The 20418-nt window shown below is 32.0% G+C and overlaps 2 protein-coding genes across 2 annotated transcripts; one reads left to right on the forward strand and one right to left on the reverse strand.

The window, feature by feature from the left end:
- The first annotated feature begins 1974 nt into the window (after positions 1 to 1974).
- LOC136785257 (piggyBac transposable element-derived protein 4-like) lies at positions 1975 to 2967 on the forward strand. Its single transcript, XM_066746293.1, has 2 exons — positions 1975 to 2557; positions 2603 to 2967. Exons 1-2 carry the CDS (start codon positions 1975 to 1977, stop codon positions 2965 to 2967), a joined length of 948 nt encoding a protein of 315 aa, XP_066602390.1.
- Positions 2968 to 11226: 8259 nt separating this feature from the next.
- Positions 11227 to 12294, reverse strand: LOC136785259 (histone-lysine N-methyltransferase SETMAR-like). Its single transcript, XM_066746295.1, has one exon. It carries the CDS (start codon positions 12292 to 12294, stop codon positions 11227 to 11229), a length of 1068 nt encoding a protein of 355 aa, XP_066602392.1.
- Positions 12295 to 20418: the final 8124 nt, after the last annotated feature.

Consider the following 20418-nt stretch of genomic DNA (forward strand, 5'->3'; position numbering starts at 1 on the left):
CGAATAGTTACATGAATTTTATCTATGTAATTGATTCAAAAGAAGTTTCTATTTTATCTACAGCTGCTGATGTTACTCTTAGCAAACCAATGAAAATATATTCACGAAATGTTTGGGATAGAACAGAAATAAGATTTCCTATTGCTTTAACGTTATACAATAAATACATAGGAGAAGTTGAATTACATTATTTTCAATATAATAAAACTTCACCAAGTGTAAATTCAAAAAAATGGCCATTCAAAATGCTTGTATGAATTACTGAAGCATTAATTACAAATACTATAGCAATCTGGAACATTTGCAAGAAAGCTCAAGTACTCATATGATAACAAAACATCTTTATAAGTAAACGAATAGAGAGCATTTATCAAATCCATAGTTGGGTGATATGAAATATCACAAGTACAATTCAAAATCAAGATCATTATGTAATCACGAAGGATGTCATTAAAAGACTAGTAGAATTTGCAACCATTGCGACAAATACTATTGCTTACACAATTTTCCAAAGTTGCATTCTGAAGTAGCAAAAACTAAATGATCTTATACTTGAACATAGAAAAGGGAAAAAGTACAAAAAGCCTTTTCTTCACTCAAACAATGATAACAAATTCAAAAAAATTATAAAACAATTAAAATCTAAAAAAATGAAAAAAAGATTATCTACATTCATCGACCTGCATGATAATAATAGTTGGGTAACGTGAAGTTTCATAACGGCAAACAAACATTGGATATATTTCATCTTAATGAAAAATTGATAAGAATAAAAGATTTTCTGAATTATATAGCTAAAGTATAGGTTAGAATTTTTTGGAAGTATTTTGAGCAATTACTCGTTTTTATAAAACTTTTGCTATTTGCAAAAAAAAAATTATGCAAAAACATTGAATAAAAGCTACTGTATTTTTTTAAATAAATTAAGAACTTTTTCTCTCTTGGTAATTTTATTATAAGTTCGCAGTTTTTGAATAAAACATGCATGAAAATATTTCCAAAAATTTTGCAGTTTGGACGCCATTATTAAAATACTGAAGTTTAAAATCAATTTTTCAAACATATATTGTTTAACTTCAGACATTTATTCCATCGGTTAAAAAGGTTTTAAGTCGATTGTTGAAGGAAAATTCTGTAGAAACTCGATTAAAAAAAAAGAGAGAGGAAAAATCATACTTGCTTTGTGTTTACACGACGTTTTCTCATAATTAGCAGGATTTTATAGCAATTTAGATTTTACCATCGGAAAGGTCAGGTTTCCAATCTCTCAATTTTTTCTAACGCCTATAACATTAGTTTCAAGCTGTTAAAATCTAGTGGACCTGCAGTAGCATAATAACTTGTTTTAAGACGAGCAATTTTCAATATATTGAGTCCGAAGAATCGTTGAATAGTTCTGAATTTTCAACCTTTGGAGCGCCAGAAAGTCTTATATAAAACGGTTACGAAAAATTTTTACTTGCATGCGTGGGGTTCCTGGGACATTCAGTTAGTACCCCTCTGAAGTAATTTCATATTTGGCTAACAGATGGCCATTTTTGCATAGCTCTTCACGCTGGTAATAAGTCTTCTGCGTTAATACTACTTGTGCTCCAAAATCATCTGTCCTTGCTTTATGCTTTACGTTTAGATCTTTTATCTTAATAATTTATATCGGCTATCGGCTACTAATAGCTTAGTACTGATTTACTTTATACGTTTATTCCTAAAAATAATGGCTAACACCGAAGAAACCATAATTTCGTCTAGTAACGAATCAGAGCCAGATTCTTCTAGTGATGTGAGCAGGCTATAATAGAGAATAATGATGATGATTATGATACGGGTACATACTCTTCTGATATCAAATATGATAGATTCTTTTATCCTTCAATAAAGGATTTCATCGGCTCATTTCAGCTTCATGATTCTGTCAGATGTTGCAACCTACCTCTTGATTATTTTGAGCTCTTTTTTTACCATTCTCTCTTCGAAATGATCAAATCTCAAACGAATTTATATCAGGAACAAAACCCTGAACCTTATCGTTCGAATATGAATGCTTGGGAACCATCGACGGTCAATGAGCTGCGAGTTTTCTTAGCTCTTACGATCAATATGGGTCATGTTCGAAAGAGTAAATTGGAAAACTATTGGAGTACAGATCCTTTATTATCAGCTCCCATTTTCAGCACTGTAATGTGTCGAAATAGGTATTTACAAATCCTGCGCTTTTTGCATTTCGCAAATAACGACGAATTGGGAAATCATCCATTGAAAAAAGCGAAACCTGTAATCGATGATCTTCGAGTCAAATTTTCACGTACTATATCTCCGGGGAAGAATTTATACATTGACGAAAGCTTAGTGTTGTGGAAAGGACGACTAATGTTCAAGCAATATCTTCCTTTGAAAAGGAACCGCTATGGAATCAAAGTGTTTGAACTTGTTGATTGCAAATCTGGACTTCTAATTGATTTCATAGTCTACACAGGTTCCACTACTGATTTCAAAAAATGTGGTTTGGGGATTTCCGGAGATATAATAGCTCATTTCCTTGAGCCGTATTTTCACAAAGGCAATGCAATATATATTGATAATTGATATTCATCTCCTCAATTAGCTAAATTCTTACATGATAAGGATACAGGAATGTGTGATACACCTCGAAATAATCGGAAAAGTGTACCCAAATTGAATGCCAAATTCAACAAAGGTCAAGTAGAAGTTGCTCACAACGATGTGTGGCTTATTTTGAAATGGTTGGACAGGAAAGAGGTTTATATGATAACTACCGTGCATAAATTTGGATTTAGCAGTACCGTCAAAAAAGACCGGAAAACTGGGGAAAATATCATAAAACCTACGTGCATTTTAGAATATAATCAGAACATGGGGGCAGTCGACAATATAGATAGGCAACTGTTTTTGACTGAAACCACTAGAAAGTCCATGAAGTGGTATAGAAAATTTTCTTCCATTTGGTAGATCTATCTCTGGCAAATGCTCACGCCTTATGTAATCAGCGAGCGGACATTCCACTTTCTTTTCCAAAATTTCGATTGGAAATAGTAAGGAATATGCTCGGTATTGATTCCAATCGTCATTCATCTTCCATCCAATCAAGCAATTTACGATTGACTGGTCGACATTTTGCTGTTCCAATTACCAGTGAAAATCCATCAAAGGTTCTCCAACGTGTGTGTAAACTTTGTTCAATATCGAATAAAAAACGCCGTTCCAGATTTAAATGCAACGTATGTCATGAAACACTCAGCCTTACACCATGCTTCCATGTATATCACACAAAATTGCATCTACCATAATAATGAAATTCATAAGAAAATAAAAAAAACGGTCCCTGTGCAAAAAAGGTAGTTTCTAGAGGTAGAAATAAAAAATATTATTATTTTCGTCTTCTCCACTCCCGAAAACCCCTACATACAAATTAATTTTAAATTTCACAAATTTAAAATTTTCTCCAATGTTAGCCGCCGGAACGTCTTATAGAAGACGCTATTTCAGATCGCTGTTTTTTGGTGCTTAACATAAACAAATATAAATAAATATTGCTGCTTTTCAAAGGGTAAAAATGTAGTCAAAACCCCGGTGTTGTAAATGTAAACAAGTTACACATAACTCTGTTTATACAGAAGTTCTAATAATTTCAAAATTTGATTCCCTAAAAATAATAGGCGAAAGAAACCTAGAAATTCAACTTAATGTTCTTTTTAACTAAGGGAAACAGAGAAGAAACGTATATAGAAATAAAAAAATCAAGGAGACAATTGTTTTCAGATTTTTGTGAAATGTTTCATATACAGGATGTCCTATCTTAAACAGTACAGAGCTAAATAACTTCGAACCAAGTATCCAAATCAAACAAATTTTCCAACAAAATTAGTTTAACTCTGAGGGGGGATAAGATAGAATCATTAGCTTAAACTTGATAATCAATTCGAAAGTTGCATGAAGCTATTGAGTTCTTTTTTAATTTAATACTTTCTTTTTTTTTGCATATTTTATAGCTCATTCGTAAACTTTTGATTTTCCTTTTATCGTATTTCCATTTTACCCAGTAAATTACGAGATATTTTGATTTTAAATTGCATTTACACTATCGTCCAAAAGTTAAGAAAAACTTTAGTATAAATAGACCTAAATACAAAAATATATATCTTTATTTCAATAACTGATAAATAGCTTTAGTTTGTCCTATTCGAAACGTTATATCAAGACCTTTAAAATGTTATGTATTTAATTTAACATTATGATTTTTCATCTTTAAAAAGTTATGAAAAACTTACAGTAAAAACTTCAATTATTTACGTATTTTACAATTAGGAGCAGAATCGAGGGTAATCATAATGAATGCTTAAAGCTATTAACCCTTTTCGGCCCAAATGACCACTTTTTTGGCACGTTTTTCAAGCTTGAAAATATTGTTGAAAAAAAAAATGTTTATAAATTAATGAACACATGTTTTCGATGTATTTTTTTGCGCTCTTTCCGATGATTTTATTCAAATTTGTGTAAAAATTCATTTAAAAAAGTTATAAACTAATTTTTACCAAAAAACGTAAAATTTTCTGCGTTGTACTTTCTAAAATGAATATTGACTTAGAGAAAACTGTCTGGGGATGGATTTTCACACACATATATCGTGGCAGGAATGTCTAACCTTTCAGAATGTATTTCTTTTTGCTAAAATTCAAGATGGTGGCCCCAAAATGGCGGCCAAAATGCGAAATTTAATATTAAAGTTTTAAAAATTTTTAGGTTATAATACATCAACTTTAAGAAAAATTGTTACAGAATAAAATGTGTTGTATAATTAACCTAAAAATGCATCAGAATGTTTTCAGCATTCTCGGAGAAATTTTTAATTTCTTTTTAATTCAAGTTATTAACAAAATCGCCGTTTGAGTCATGAACGCCTCGAATCATCGTGAAAATTAGTATATACTGGTTTTTGAGGTTGCTGATTATAAATCCGTGGTAAAAAATTAAAATGGCGAATTTAACGTAGCATTTAATCGGCTACGTTAAATTCGCCATTTTAATTTTTTACCACGGATTTATAATCAGCAACCTCAAAAACCAGTATATACTAATTTTCACGATGATTCGAGGCGTTCATGACTCAAACGGCGATTTTGTTAATAACTTGAATTAAAAAGAAATTAAAAATTTCTCCGAGAATGCTGAAAACATTCTGACGCATTTTTAGGTTAATTATACACACATTTTATTCTGTAACAATTTTTCTTAAAGTTGATGTATTATAACCTAAAAATTTTTAAAACTTTAATATTAAATTTCGCTTTTCGGCCGCCATTTTGGGGCCACCATCTTGAATTTTAGCAAAAAGAAATACATTCTGAAAGGTTAGGCATTCCTGCCACGATATATGTGTGTGAAAATCCATCCCCAGACAGTTTTCTCTAAGTCAATATTCATTTTAGAAAGTACAACGCAGAAAATTTTGCATTTTTTGGTAAAAATTAGTTTATAAATTTTTTAAAAGAATTTTTACACAAATTTGAATGAAATCATCGGAAAGAGCGCAAAAAAATACATCGAAAACATGTGTTCATTAATTTACAAACATTTTTTTTCAACAATATTTTCAAGCTTGAAAAACGTGCCAAAAAAGTGGTCATTTGGGTCGAAAAGGGTTAATTTCAAACATTTCTTTAATATCTTTTGATGAAAAATTGGAAGAAATCTAAACCTTTACTATTAATAAAGTTATAGCCGTTTTATTTAAAAACGATTTTTTTACGTTTTTAAAATAGCTTTGCAGTTTTGAATATTAGACAAAAATTCTAATAAAAGAAAAATGTTACTTTTTACGAGATGATAAAGCATACAATTTTTTATTACACCACTTTTTCTTAAACTTACATTTTCGGTCAGCATTCAATCTAGCAAATCTAAACTTATGAATAGTGGTATTCATTAAAAAAATCATCACTTTGGTAATAATAAAGGAAAATATATATTCCAAGTTTCAATCGAAAGAGATTGAAAACATATTAAAATCTCATAATTTTAAATACTTACACAATGATTTGCTTCAATTATATTATATACGCAATTTTAAAACAGATATATAATAAGGTTTTGCTCATTGGAATGGTGAAAAAGAATGTAAAATTAGAGTTAATATATACATTTCGAAAGGCTTTGAAATAACCTTTGTATTGAGTCTATGCAGAGACCTTTGTATCGTTTTCTTAACTAGAAACACAAACGATTGAGTGTAGGTCAATTTTAACTTGTGGGTGTTTCCAAACTCTTGCACGCTACTCTATAAAGGTATATATAGGGGGGGGGGGGGTGTACGACCGCCTTGTTTTGAAATTGCAAGCCAGAGGTGCCAGCCTGAGTACAAGTTTCAAATTTCGTTTAAATCGGTTGAGGGATTGAAAAAATATTCCTATTTTAAAACCTCTTTTTTTGACCCCTTCTGAACGATTTTGATTGCAAAGTGCAGATTCGAGAAAGAAAAAAACAAATGAAGATGAACGATCCGCGCGCGAAAAAGGAACAATTATCGATTACATGATTGTAAATTTGCTAGTTATTTATATGATTTTGTTATCAAGTTAATATCAGGTTTAAATAAATCCTTCTAATTACAATTCCGAATTAAATCAGTAGAAAAATGAAACTACTATCATCAATTCAATTGATGATAAAATGTAATTCAGACAATGAAAAGGAAAGTATCAGAAGCTATAATATAAAGAGCAAACTAAAATGTAAATAGCTAATGCATGAAAGCATGTTTTTATTAGTGAAGCTGAATAATGATTTATAATTAATGTGTTCATTATACAGAAAATTAAACTGACATTTTTTCCTTTAAGCCGGAGATTTGAAAAATACTTCAGACAGACTTCTTAGTGCATTTCCCTAATACAATCACTTTTATCACCGTTAAACATTCGTAAGTTAAAAAGACCACTATTAACTTATGATTTCTATCGACGTTGATTTCTTTGACCTAATTGAAGTTGGCTGGACAGAGACAGAGACAGAGAGAGTGACAGGGAGAAAAAGAATAATCTGTAATTAGTTTCGATCAGCATTTATCAACCTCCTTTAATCATGTCAAAGAAATCAGTGTTGATAGAAAATGTAGGTCAATAGAGATTTTTATAATTTACGAATGTTTAACGGTGATAAAAATAATTGTGTTAGATAAATCCATCAAAGAGTCCGCCTGGAGTTCCCTTTAAATCTCCGGCTTGAAGGAAACGCGTAGCCATTAAATCAGCAAGTTTCATTTTCTGTATCATCAATGCACTGATTGTAAATCATTTTTCAGAATAAGCAATAAGAGCATGGTTACGTGCATTAGCTATTAATTTTAGTTTGTTTCTTACATCATAATTTATGATATTTTCCTTTTCATTATGTCCATTCGATTTTCTTTATCAATTCGGATAATGATAGTAGCTTTATTTTTCTCTCAAATTATTTCTAGGTTCGAATGTAAAGGAATTATTTAAACCTGATTTTAATTTAATAACCAAGTCAAAGAAAGAAATAGGAAATGTACAGTCATGTGATCGATAATTATTACTTCTTGGGGCGTGTCGTTCATTGTCACTGGTTTCTACACCTTTTCTAATCTACAATTGCCTTTCAAAATCGTTGGAAAAGATTAAGGGGATGCATTGCACGTTGAAAAAGTACTTCCAAATTATCTTCTACAATTTTAAAAATTTAAATATTTTCATAAGGACCAAATTGGCTCGTATTGATCTGCTTAATTAACGTACAGGCTTAATTTTTGGATTAAAAACAAAATTTTTTAAATCGAATATTAATAATAATATGTTATTTCCCACCAATAATTTCGAAAAAGGGAGCCTTTACGACGCTGTGCCAAACTTCAACGAGTAATTTGAGACTAAGGAGAACAAAATATTCCAATAAATGTAGAAGATTTTTTGGAATATTTGGTTCTTCTTAGTCTGAAATTACTCGTTGAAGTTTGGCGCAGCGTCGTAAAGGCTCCCTTTTTCGAAATTATTGGTGGGAAATAACATATTATTATTAATATCCGATTAAAAAAAATGTTTGTTTTAATTAAAAAAATAAGCCTTTACGTCAATTAAGCATATGAATACGAGCCAATTTGGTCCCTATGAAAATATTCAAATTTCTAAAATTGTAGAAGATAATTTGGAAGTACTTTTTCGACGCGCAATGCATCCCCTTAAAAAGATTAAAAAGAGAGAGAGAGAGAGAGAGCTATTAAAATGAGAATAGTTTTTTAACCCCTCAACCGATTTGAACGAAATGTGAAATCTACACTCTTGTTGATAGCTTGAACTCCCTAGTTTAAAGGAAAGGCGGTCTATTCGTTACACTCTGTATATTATATGTACATATATATACAGGAAACGGTTTGGTTAAATTAATGTATGTGGAACCCCTATCTAAGATACGTATAATCGTCCATCTAGACGTAAACTTCAAATTTAATTATCTCATAAATGACTACATGTAATAAAAAAAATTATAAATAGGACTTTGACAACTTTTAAAATAAGCTGTAATTATATCCGATAGAAATACAGGAAGTTTCAGATTAAAATCTGAAGATTTTCTACATCTAACCTTCAAATTGAGTTTCAAAATCAAAACAGTAATACCATCTTATTTTCCTCTCGCAGCCACTCTGCTCCTCCTGGTAAAGGTTTTTAATTTTCTGCAGTTTGTCGTAAGTTTAAGTTATTCCGTTATTCTGTTTCACTGGGGCAACCTATACATTTTATAGTTTTCTTTCTTTTAAAGTATTTTTGATAGTGTTAAATTCAATTTATATTTTAAATAGATACACTTTTTAAATGAGCCGGTATCTTAGATTAATATCGAATATAATAAACTCTTTTTAATTCGAAATTATACATACATAGTAGATATTAATATTGTATATAACGGATAAGAATAGATAAAGCTCTATCCGCTCAAAAGATCTGTACGTGAGACAAGATTGGCATAATCAATACAAAATAAATAATAACATAACAACTTCTGGCGGTTAAAACAAGTATTAGTAACACCAACGCGACAATTTCGAATATACGAAATAATTTATAGTGACGTCAAATATATATTTGCTTACTTTAACAGATATGAAACAAATCATCTCTATCTATTACTGCAACTGTTATCTCGATGAAGAATCCTCAGTCCCTTCTTTTATCCAATGACGCATTCTATATTTATTACTAGATAAATCAATTTCGATATGCCATAAAAAAAAACAAGATTTAGTAGCCGTCACGCAGGGTAAACGTCATTAAAATGAAAAAAACAGGTCAATCGTTAGAATGGTCAGAAACGTTGAGTCTTCGTTAAAAATGACAGGCGCACTGTTTCGTTTAAAAAAGAAAAACAATTTTTCGCATTGACTTTCATGTGTATCGAGAGATAATTTATTTTACTGAATCACGGCTTTTGAGTAATCTTTCACTACTGCACTGATAATGTTTGGACACTTATTATTTTCAGTGGTTTGAAATAGTAAATAGAAATGTCTGCAGTCACGCAAAATAAAGATTCGATCGAAAAGATTCTGTCACGGTCACTGTCACAGGACGGCATGCGACATTCAAAATGATGAAAGCAATATAGTTAACCTGATCTGTTGTCAAAATGCTATACTATAGTAAAGGGGTGTATGAAAGCATTACATAATTTGCATTAATATATATGTATAAGTATGTAGAGCAGGGTTCGAATAAAACATTATCCGTGGGATTAACTTAAAATGCAGCCAATGCTATAGCTTTAAACCTTAATTTACATAGTTATACGCAGAACAGACTTCGCTCTTCGTTAGAGAGATTAAGAATAAATCTTGCAATATGTATAAAGCCTTAGTCTGCTTCCTAATAAGATTGTAGTAAATGGTTTTAGTTAAAACTTTAAGAATTCAGAACATTTTCTAATAGTCAAATATTGTTGTATATTATAGTTATAGAGTAGCAATTAATAATACCAAATATAAACTGACAGCCACATATATAATATATAGTATTTAATATCGTGTCATTTTGTTGTCGATTTTTGTCTATGCCTTTATGTAGAGGATATAATTTCATGCGTTCATATGACTAGTACTTTCTTTATAAGATACTTTTTATAGAAAATAATATACTTAATAATATACCATATTATATTATAAATTTTCTTCTGTCTGGTATAGTGAGAAGGTTTCAGAAATTGCAACAGATAGCATAAATTGAATGCATATATTTGTCCCGGTAGTTTAATAACAAGTCTGGCGTTTGCTGGATTGTCCTATCAATAGAAGAATCTGCAGGGCATGGAGTAGGATGAACATGATGTGGCCACCAATAGATGAAAACTGTAAGAAACAGTCTGGGGTCAGAGTGATTACTGTCGTGATTACCCCCAGTAGTCTATCGATTTTTCTTTAAATTCATTGTTGACCTAAATAGATATTATCATTAATGTCAGCTTCTTCATATTCGAATATTCGATTTGGTCTGAGAAACATGTTACAACATTCTCGTCCTTATATTATTACTCTTATTCCCTTCCATCATGATGTATATACAGGGTGTAACCAGCCAAAGACCGAAAGATTTTGACCAGAGATTCTTGAGGCTATACTAAGTAGAAAAGTCCTATATTATAAGATCCGCAAAAGCATGATTGCTGAGATAAATCAGTTTGAAAGCGAGCAATCAGGGCTTTGATCGAACGGAAGAATTACTTTACTGTCGCTTTCGTTGACACCTCCCTTTCGAAAAACAAAAGAAGCTCGTACCTCTCCGCCGCTCCGTAATTCCGTACATGTACACACACACGCCCGCAACTACGCCGATTATTAATATTACCTCCTAACGTTCTACAATCCTGATCCAACCACCGTATGAAATTTATTTTTCGCCTAATATTATCAGAGTCCCTGTGATGTAATTATTGATTCTAAAATGCTAAACAAGTTAGTCAGATTCCAGCTGCAACAGCTTAGAAGATGACATAATCCTAATAAAAAATGTACAATTCCGCCGCGGAATGTCCAATGAAGTAAAGAAGACTTACATTTCCTTCATATGAAAAGCAATTTTTATCTACAGGGAAAGTTTTCCAATTCTGTCTTCGTTCGTCTGTCGCGTCAAGTAATGTTTCGTCGCTTTGTCTTGTCAGTCGTCACGTCAGTCATGTCAAATCGTCGTCGTCGTCCTTAGTCTATTATTTTAAAAGCTGTTCAAAATGTCTCCCCCCTGCTTCGATACAAGCTCGCGCTCGTCGCAGCAGTTCTGTCCATACGTTGTCCAGCGTACGTTCGTCTATGTTAGCAACCGCCACTTTTAAACGCTCGAGCGCTACTTCCAGCGAGCCAGGCTCCGTCACATAAACTTCATTTTTTAGGTGACCCCAAAAAAAGAAGTCCAGTGGTGTCAGATCTGGAGAGCGAGGGGGCCACCTCACAGGTCCTCGGTAAGCGATCCATCGATTTGGAAAATAATTTTCCAAAATCGCAGAAACTGGCCGAGTATTATGAGGTGGGGCACCGTCCTGCTGAAACCACATTTTGGTCCGCAGGTCTAGCGGTACATCCTCAAGTAACTCAGGCAAATCTTCCGTGAGTAATCTCGCATATAACTCCCCATTCATTTTCTCTGGAAGGACGAACGGCCCGATCACATGAGTCCCTATTAACCCGGCCCAAACATTCAATTTCCACCTATGCTGGTAGTTTACCACACGTACGAAGTGTGGATTTTCCTCGGCGTAAGTGTGAGAGTTATGAAAATTGAATGTTCCGGGACGAGTAAATAGGGATTCATCCGTGAATAAAATTCGGCGATGAAAACCAGGATTGACTTCTGATTGTGTCAGAAGCCAACGACAAAAATTAACGCGTTGTGCGAAATCACCTTCCAACAGATCCTGAACGGGTGTGTGATGGTACGGATACAAATTCGCAGCCTTGAGAATTCGATGTACCGTCATATGCGAGATTTTAACTTCTCGAGCTATGCGGCGAGTGCTTGTTGTCGGGTCAGCTTCTACTAGATTCAGTACTTTTTCCGTCACACGTCTGTCACGTAAGTTGTGTCCACCTTTCTCCTGTCTTGGCAAAACATTACCCGTTTCTAAAACTCTACGATATGTGTCTGTAAACGTCGTACTGATTGGGTGTCGTCTATTTGGGTACCTTTCCCTGTAGATTCTCGCCGCCTCTGTCGCCACACCTCGAGCTTCTCCCAGGATGTACACCATTTGGCCGTATTCCTCATTCGTGAAATTCGGCATTTTTGACACAAAATTTGGCCACTAATTATATCCCGTGATATGCAGTTCACTTGCACTCTATCCGAAAGATGCGAAAGACTGATTGTTTATTACTATGACACGATTCGGAAGAAAAAACCTAAAGATACTTCATCTGTTTATTTTGAAAACATGTGAGTGGGTAAAATGCCGGATTTCACCAATGAAGAGTACGCAGAGATGATGCTGATGCTTTGAAAAGCTTGACGGGAGGCGGCGAAAATTTACAGGCAAAAGGTATCTAAATCGCAGAAATGTTGTCTAGTATTTTAGTATTAATAATTACATCACAGGGATTCTGTTAATATTAGGCGAAAAATAAATTTCATACGGTGCTTGGATCAGGATTGTAGAACGTTAGGAGGTAATATTAATAATCGGCGTAGTTGCGGGCGTGTGTGTGTACATGTACGGCATTACGGAGCGGCGGAGAGGTACGAGCTTCTTTTGTTTTTCGAAAGGGAGGTGTCAACGAAAGCGACAGTAAAGTAATTCTTCCGTTCGATCAAAGCCCTGATTGCTCGCTTTCAAACTGATTTATCTCAGCAATCATGCTTTTGCGGATCTTATAATATAGGACTTTTCTACTTAGTATAGCCTCAAGAATCTCTGGTCAAAATCTTTCGGTCTTTGGCTGGTTACACCCTGTATATATATGTCGGAGAACACTTAAATTTTTCTAACCGCCGCCCGAATGCTTCCGTCTTTTTCGGTTCCCACCGTGAAACTGTCACTTAATTTACTCCGCATCATACTTCCGCCCTCCTTTCCACGTCTTGTTTATTTACTATCCCACCTTACATTACTAACTCCGATTTGTTTACATCTCGTTGAACCTAACGCTCACTCGTTCTTCTCAACTTATTACTGCTATCTCCACCATAGCCCAACTACCTCCCACTATATTCCCCCAACCAATCACTTCTCAACCTATTATCTCCGACATATATATTAGGGAGGCCATAAAAAAAGAAATTTTTTCCGGTGCTTTTATTTTGTTAAGAATGATGAAAAAAGAGGAATCAAATTTTTTTAGATTTTTTTGAAGCCGCTAAATGGTGCCGATATCGTGTTTAAAATTAAAAATTTAGATTTATTGAAAACGATTAAACAAAATTATAAATTAATATTGTGCTGGATTAATGTTTTTTTTATTACATTTTCTTGTAATTTAACTAAAGGACTTTTCAAAGCACAATATTAATTTATAATTTCGTTAAATCGTTTTCAATAAATCTAAATTTTTAATTTTAAAATCGATATTAGCACAATTTAACAGCTTCAAAAAATTCTATAAATTCGAGGATCACTTTTTTTCATTATTTTTGACAAATTAAAAGCATATTAGAATTTTGGTTTACATCTAACCTCGAAAAAGTGGAAGAACATCGGATTTTTAGCTTTAAAAACGATATCGGCACCATTTAATGGATTCAAAAAAATCTAAAAAAATTCGATTTATATTTTTTCATCATTCTTAACAAAATAAAAGCACAGGAAAAAAATTTTTTTTTTAATGGCCACCCTAATATATATATTAGGGTATCCATAAAAATGAATGTTCCCAAGTTCAACATAACAATTATTCCGAAGAGTTAAAATATAAAAGATATGCGATTTATTTCAATTGTAAATAGGTTTGTGCTGTGTCTCAAAGCAAAAAACTACATTTTCGAGACATTTTTTTTATAACTCATAAATCCTGCTTTTTTTAGAAAATCTTCATAAGGATAAATGAAAGTTTATAAAATTCTCTACAATTTATGTTTTATGCATTTTTAGCGTAAATCTAATACTTATTGAGTTAACGGGAATCCGTGTACCGACATTACAGGGCAAAAACTGCTTCGCATGCAGCGTCGTCATTTGTTGGCGGATTGTAAAGTTATTATAGGTTATTGGAAATGCCAGAAGATTATCTACTGAAGTACGTTGGGCAAATTAACAAAAAATGAAAAAAAAATTGGTTTTAATAAATATATTAACATTATTGAGAAACAACAATTAAATCGCAAAATCTCCCAACATACTTTACTAGATAATGTTCTTACGTTTCCAAAAAGTCGACAAAAATGCAAATCCGTCAAGAAATGACGATGCTGCATGCGAACTAAATAATGGAAGAATTTCGTGTTGGGGACTTCCCGAACACGAAATCCTTTATTTATTTCTTTCGCATGCAGCATCGTCATTTCCTAACGGATTTGCATTTTTGTCGATTTTTTGGAAACGTAAGAACATTATCTAATGATGCACGTTGGGGGATTTTGCGATTTAATTGTTGTTTCTCAATAATGTTAATATATTTATTTAAACAAATTTTTTTTTCATTTTTTGTTAATTTACCCAACGTACTTCAGTAGATAATCTTCTGGCATTTCCAAAAACCTATAATAACTTTATAATCCGCCACCAAATGACGACGCTGCATGCGAAGCAGTTTTCGCCCTGTAATGTCGGTATACGGATTCCCGTTAAAACGCTGTAAATAAAGAAATTTTAAGCATAACTCTAACACAGTTGAATTTAGTCTCGTAAATTATTATTTTTTTTTATCTCCAATATATAGAGTGTTTTACGTAAGGCACTGCAGAGCATAGATACAAAAGTGACGTATTTTTTTTTAATAATAAGAAATATTCAATCGTTTCATATGACCTTTTTGAACGCAAATCAAAAGACGTTAAAAAAAGGTTTTAGGCTTATAGCAAAAATTGCTACTTCTTCTAGTTACGAAATTAAACAGCATTTTATGTCCACGGTCTGATTCGTTTTATCTGAATAATTCTGTATATAAGTATATACAAGGTGTCCCATTTGAAAAAAATTCGCTTAAATTCATCTATAAATAATTGTCCTGTGAAAAAAATGTCAAATAAAAGTTGTTTAGCTTAATGGGGACGCCGCGAATGGTGAACATGGCTTGACCTTAAAAAGTCACCTGACGTCTACATTAAGGTCACATTCAATTTTATAAATAGAAATTTATATATGTTATTACATATTCTTGTAGCTGATGTTATTAGATTTCGCGAAGCCTCTTATCAATTTATTAATTTACGTAGTCCTTTATGTAATATTTTTATTTGAAAACGGACAACCATTTTCAAACATCCTCGCGAATATTTCAGAAACAACGTATTTATCGGAAAAATTCTTCAGGCAAACGTTGCAAAAGTCAACCTCTGGTAACCTTGTGGTAGATCTTGGAGTCAAATTCGAAAGTTATTTCAGGATCAAATTTTTTTTTGCAATGGAAGCACTAATTATATATTCTGGATATGAAGCGCCGGAAAATTTTACGTTCTGATATGTTTTCATATGAGAACCAAAATAAATTCTAACAATCAAGCGAAAGCCAAATCAATAAAAATTGATAAATTATACGGTATTCGGAAGCGCAATACATGTCCCAAATGAAAATTGTGGACGTCGACCAATGGCGATCTTGTTCTTCACCTTGTGATAAAATCTAAGTCGCCTCAACATCAAATCGTTGTTTTCAGATTAGGTTTCCATATTTGACTTTAAAAATTAACAGTTTTCTGAAAAATGTTTTCGAGTAACATATTGTTTTTGAAATATTCGCGTGGACATTTTAAAATGGTTAACCATTATTACATCGAAATGTCTCATAATCGACTGGATAAAACAACAAAATGTTACAAGGATTCATGAAAGCTAATGAGGTTACAGCTACAAGAATATGTAATAACATATAAAATGTTTTTTTTAAATCCTGAAAGAGTGACCTTAATGTAGCCATCAAATGACCTTTCGAGGTCAAGTAAAAATCATTATCCGCCGCCTCCTTTAAAGTCAAACTACTTTCATTTGACACTATTTTAGACAAGATAATTAGTTTTGGAGATATACATATAAGTGAGTGACTTAAAATGGGATATCCTGCATAATAAGGTGGTTGTTATATAAAAGTGGTGTATTCTCATTTTGAATGAAGTATCCTTTAAATCTACTCAAAAAAAGAAATAATACCTGCATCTCGGATGTTGAGAAAAAATTCTCAATTACCATTGAGCTTCTTTATTTTTTCCATTTAATTAACATGGGATTTAAAAGGACTGCGGAAATAATTTTGGATTTTCCGTATTTGTTACCCCATAAATATTTTTAAACCATATAAAATTGTCATGTATAGGTGCTAATGTCTATAGAAATATTTAGCGAATTTTCCGTCATATACACAAAGATTAGCACATTGTTGAAATCAACCAAAACTAATTTTAAGTGCAGTTTCAATGATGAGTCAAACTTTTGTGTATATGAAAGAGGATTCGCTAAAAAAAATTACAAATACCAGTGCTTATAATTGACAATTTTATATGGTTTAAAGAGTTTTAAGATAAAAATTACGAAATATTTAAAATTAATTTCCACAGTGTACAAATCCTATGTTGGAAAAAGTAAGTCGGTTGAGCATACTTTAGGAATTTTTTTCAATCTTTAGGGACTCTACTGATTTTTCGTATTTATTTGGAGTGTAGATTTGGTGGGCGTCTCGGTAAAAATAAAAAAGTACCCTTTTTAACGACTACTCTAACTTACAGGGTCTTTTTCTAACAGAGGAGCATAGGAGATTCGTGTTAGTTGACTATAGCACTCGAAATGATGGAATCTGAGAGCGCTGATTGGTCAATATTGCGTAGTACCAACATATAATAGGCCGTTACTAATAGTTGGATACGAAAAATGAGATTCATCCGCCATTTTGGTGTGGAAAAATGTTTACATGCTGATCGTAGCAGAAAGAGGTGTAAAATGGAAAAATGTCAAATGTTGCCGTTACTAAAGTAAAAATAGAATGCATTGAATGAAAATGAAGATTATTCGTACTTTCCATTCATTATTTTCTCTTTTACTTTAGTAACCTTACCATTTGACTTTTCTCCATTTTACACCTCTTTCTGCTAGGATTAGCATGTAAACATTCTCCACACCAATATGGCGGATGAATCTCATTTTTTGTATCCAACTATTGGTAACGGCCTATTATCTGTTTGGTACTACGTAATATTGACCAATCAGCGCTCTCAGATTCGATCATTCTGAGTGCTATAGTCAACTAACACGAGTCTCCTATGCTCCGCTGTTAGGAAAAGACCCTGTATGTATATGGGGCATTCCATGTCAAATCACTGAGTCGCGGACCCGACCATTTTTTATTTTCTTGTAAATTTTTTGTTTTCAAGTAATTACAAAAAAAAGCTCTTATGCAAATTTTTAGAACTTTTCATTAAACTTTAAGAAAGTTACGAATTATTTAAAATCTCAGAATCTTTAACGTTTCCGAGTGTTCAAATGCTTGTAACTTTTTGAGAAATAAAGATATTTACATGATCGAAACACCATTTTTCTCGTCTTGAATTGAAGTTTCTTCAAGAAAATTGAAGCAAATTAACTTTTTTTTATCTATGATTTTTTTCCAATCTAATAAAAGATTCATGTTTTCGACGACAAACATCATTTTCAATATTTTTGAAAAAATTATATAAAAATTCTATGGTTTAAATAATTTTTTCAAAAATATTGAAAATGTTTGTCGTCGAAAACATGAATCTTTTATTAGATTGGAAAAAAATCATAGATAAAAAAAGTTACATTTGCTTCAATTTTCTTGAAGAAACTTCAATTCAAGTCGAGAAAAATGGCGTTTCGATCATGTAATTATCTTTATTTTTCAAAGAGTTACAAGCATTTGAACACTCGAAAACGTTAAAGATTCTGGGATTTTATCAAATTCGTAACTTTCTTAAAGTTTAATGAAAAGTTCTAAAAATTTGCATAAGAGCTTTTTTTTGTGATTACTTCAAAACAAAAAATTTACAAGAAAATAAAAAATGGTCGGGTCCGCGACTCAGTGATTTGACATGGAATGCCCCATATAGTATAGCATAGTATACACTGTGTTTAAAGTGGATATTGATTCAAACTTTCTCTTATTCATGACCAGGGATAAATTTGATCACGGATAGTGTTTCGCGTGAATACCAATGAGAAGAGCGAGTGTTAGAAATAATGGATTAAAATCTTGACAGTATTGTAAATCACAAAGATTTCCTCTGATATTCTACCATATCGTATTTCACGTATTGCATGTAGATTGACGAATACTAAATCAAAAATATAGTTTCCATATATACCACTCTAGTTTAGCAGCTCGTAATTGATTTCAGAAAATGTAATAACTCGAGAATAAACGAAGCACACAGCACATGGGTTTTTGGACCAGTTTTATGAAATGTCACGATAGATTTTTAAGCAATAATACACAAAACAGATTTAAAGAAATGAAACCATCTACTGACGCAAGTATCTATCACGTAATCCTATAACAAAATAATTATCATAAATCTTAGGAAACATAGATCAGTTTATATACGTTTGGGATTAACAGAATGGTCTTCGAGGATATAAGTAGAATTACCATACGTATAGTCCGTGCCTCCTGCCAAACTGCTCGACTGTATTTTACTCTTAAGAAATGTTGCCAGAGGTAGGAAAGTAATGCTGCTCCAGTTTTTATTTCATTACTACGAAATATTTGAAGAGCACAAAATTGATTTCTGCACCTGTCCATAAGCCTTATTTACTTTACTAGTACCTATGAAAACTTCCTTTCAACTTATGCCAAATACTCAATTCAAATGAATTCGTAAAACCCAACACACAAATATATTTATATAAACATATAGACTCTAATTACATTTGGTATAAATGAACTTTCAAATTTCGAAAAAACTACTTTTAATTCTATAAAATATTTTCAGTTTTGATAGTTGAAACGTTTTTACTAAATTAAAAGTCAAGCAACAATGCGCGCCGAACTAACTTTATACTGAGCGTGGAATCTAAGTTAATTCTCCAGCTACTGACTATAGACTCAGGTATACTATAAGATAAAGTTATTTTAAACAAAGAGCGTCATTACGGAAAATAGGTAATAAAACCACTAAAAAAAAAAGAATCACAATGAATGTTTAAATATTTTAAGCAAATTGCAAAACAATAAATATTAAATAAACTAACCTGAAGAATTACGTTTTTAAAAATTAAATATAACATTAAATATGATTAAAATATCTCTAAATCACGTTAATAAAATTTTATCTTCTGTAGAAGTGATACCTCTTCAAATTATGCATAGCAATGGTGTTGATAAGTTTTTAAGAGTATGATGTGACGAATCACTATTCTCTTTAAAACGTACAGTATAAATTAGGAAAAAGTCGATGATGTTTTATATGTTTTGAAAATGCTGTTCATTTACATATACAAGGTGTTCATAAAGCCCCCACCCCTATCTTTTCGCCTAGTATTTCGAAAAATATCCAGTTTCCAGTCAATTAAAATAGGGCGTGTTTCTTTTAAACCTTATTATATACATGGTGTCCGGTTAACCATGGCCAAACTGGGATATTCGGACAGAGTGTGAAATTCTGAGTAAAAAGTTAAAAACACTTTTAGGCTAGCACACTTAATTAAAAAGTTATTAGCGATTAAAGATCCTCTCTTTTAATTGGGTTTGATTAGGCGAAAAATTCTATTGACCGCGTTACTAGCGTATAAGCACAAAGATTCCGTAAATGGTAATACTAATACAAATACACACGAGTAGTGGATACACACAGATGAGCCTGTGACAACTGCCGAAAGCCGATCGACTGATTCTCGAGTGTGAGCCCTATAAAAATAATCAAAATATAAATATTCTTGACGAAAGTCATTAGCTAAGATTGAAACTTTTGCAATTTACATTTAACAAGTTAATAATTCATATTTTCGAATTGTACTCAATTGATGATGAAAATGAGTCCAATTACAACATAATTACCTAAACTTTTGAGCATACTTAACAGTTTTCATTCATTATTAAGATCGCTAAAAATAATCGTAATTATGCTGTATTTGGATTCATTTTCGTCGTAAAAGTGCGTACAATTCGAAAATATAAATTATTAACTTGTTAATTGTAAATTGCAAAAGTTTCAATCTTAGCTTATGACTTTTGGCAAGAATATTTATATTTTGATTTTTTTTTATAACGCTAACACTCGAGAATCGGCCGATCGGCTTTCAGCAATCGTC

This window comes from Prorops nasuta, unplaced genomic scaffold (genome assembly GCF_024137725.1).
Source record: "Prorops nasuta isolate Cenicafe-Biocafe unplaced genomic scaffold, Cenicafe_Pnas_1.2 PNAS00214, whole genome shotgun sequence".
Classification (NCBI taxonomy): Eukaryota; Metazoa; Arthropoda; class Insecta; order Hymenoptera; family Bethylidae; genus Prorops; species Prorops nasuta.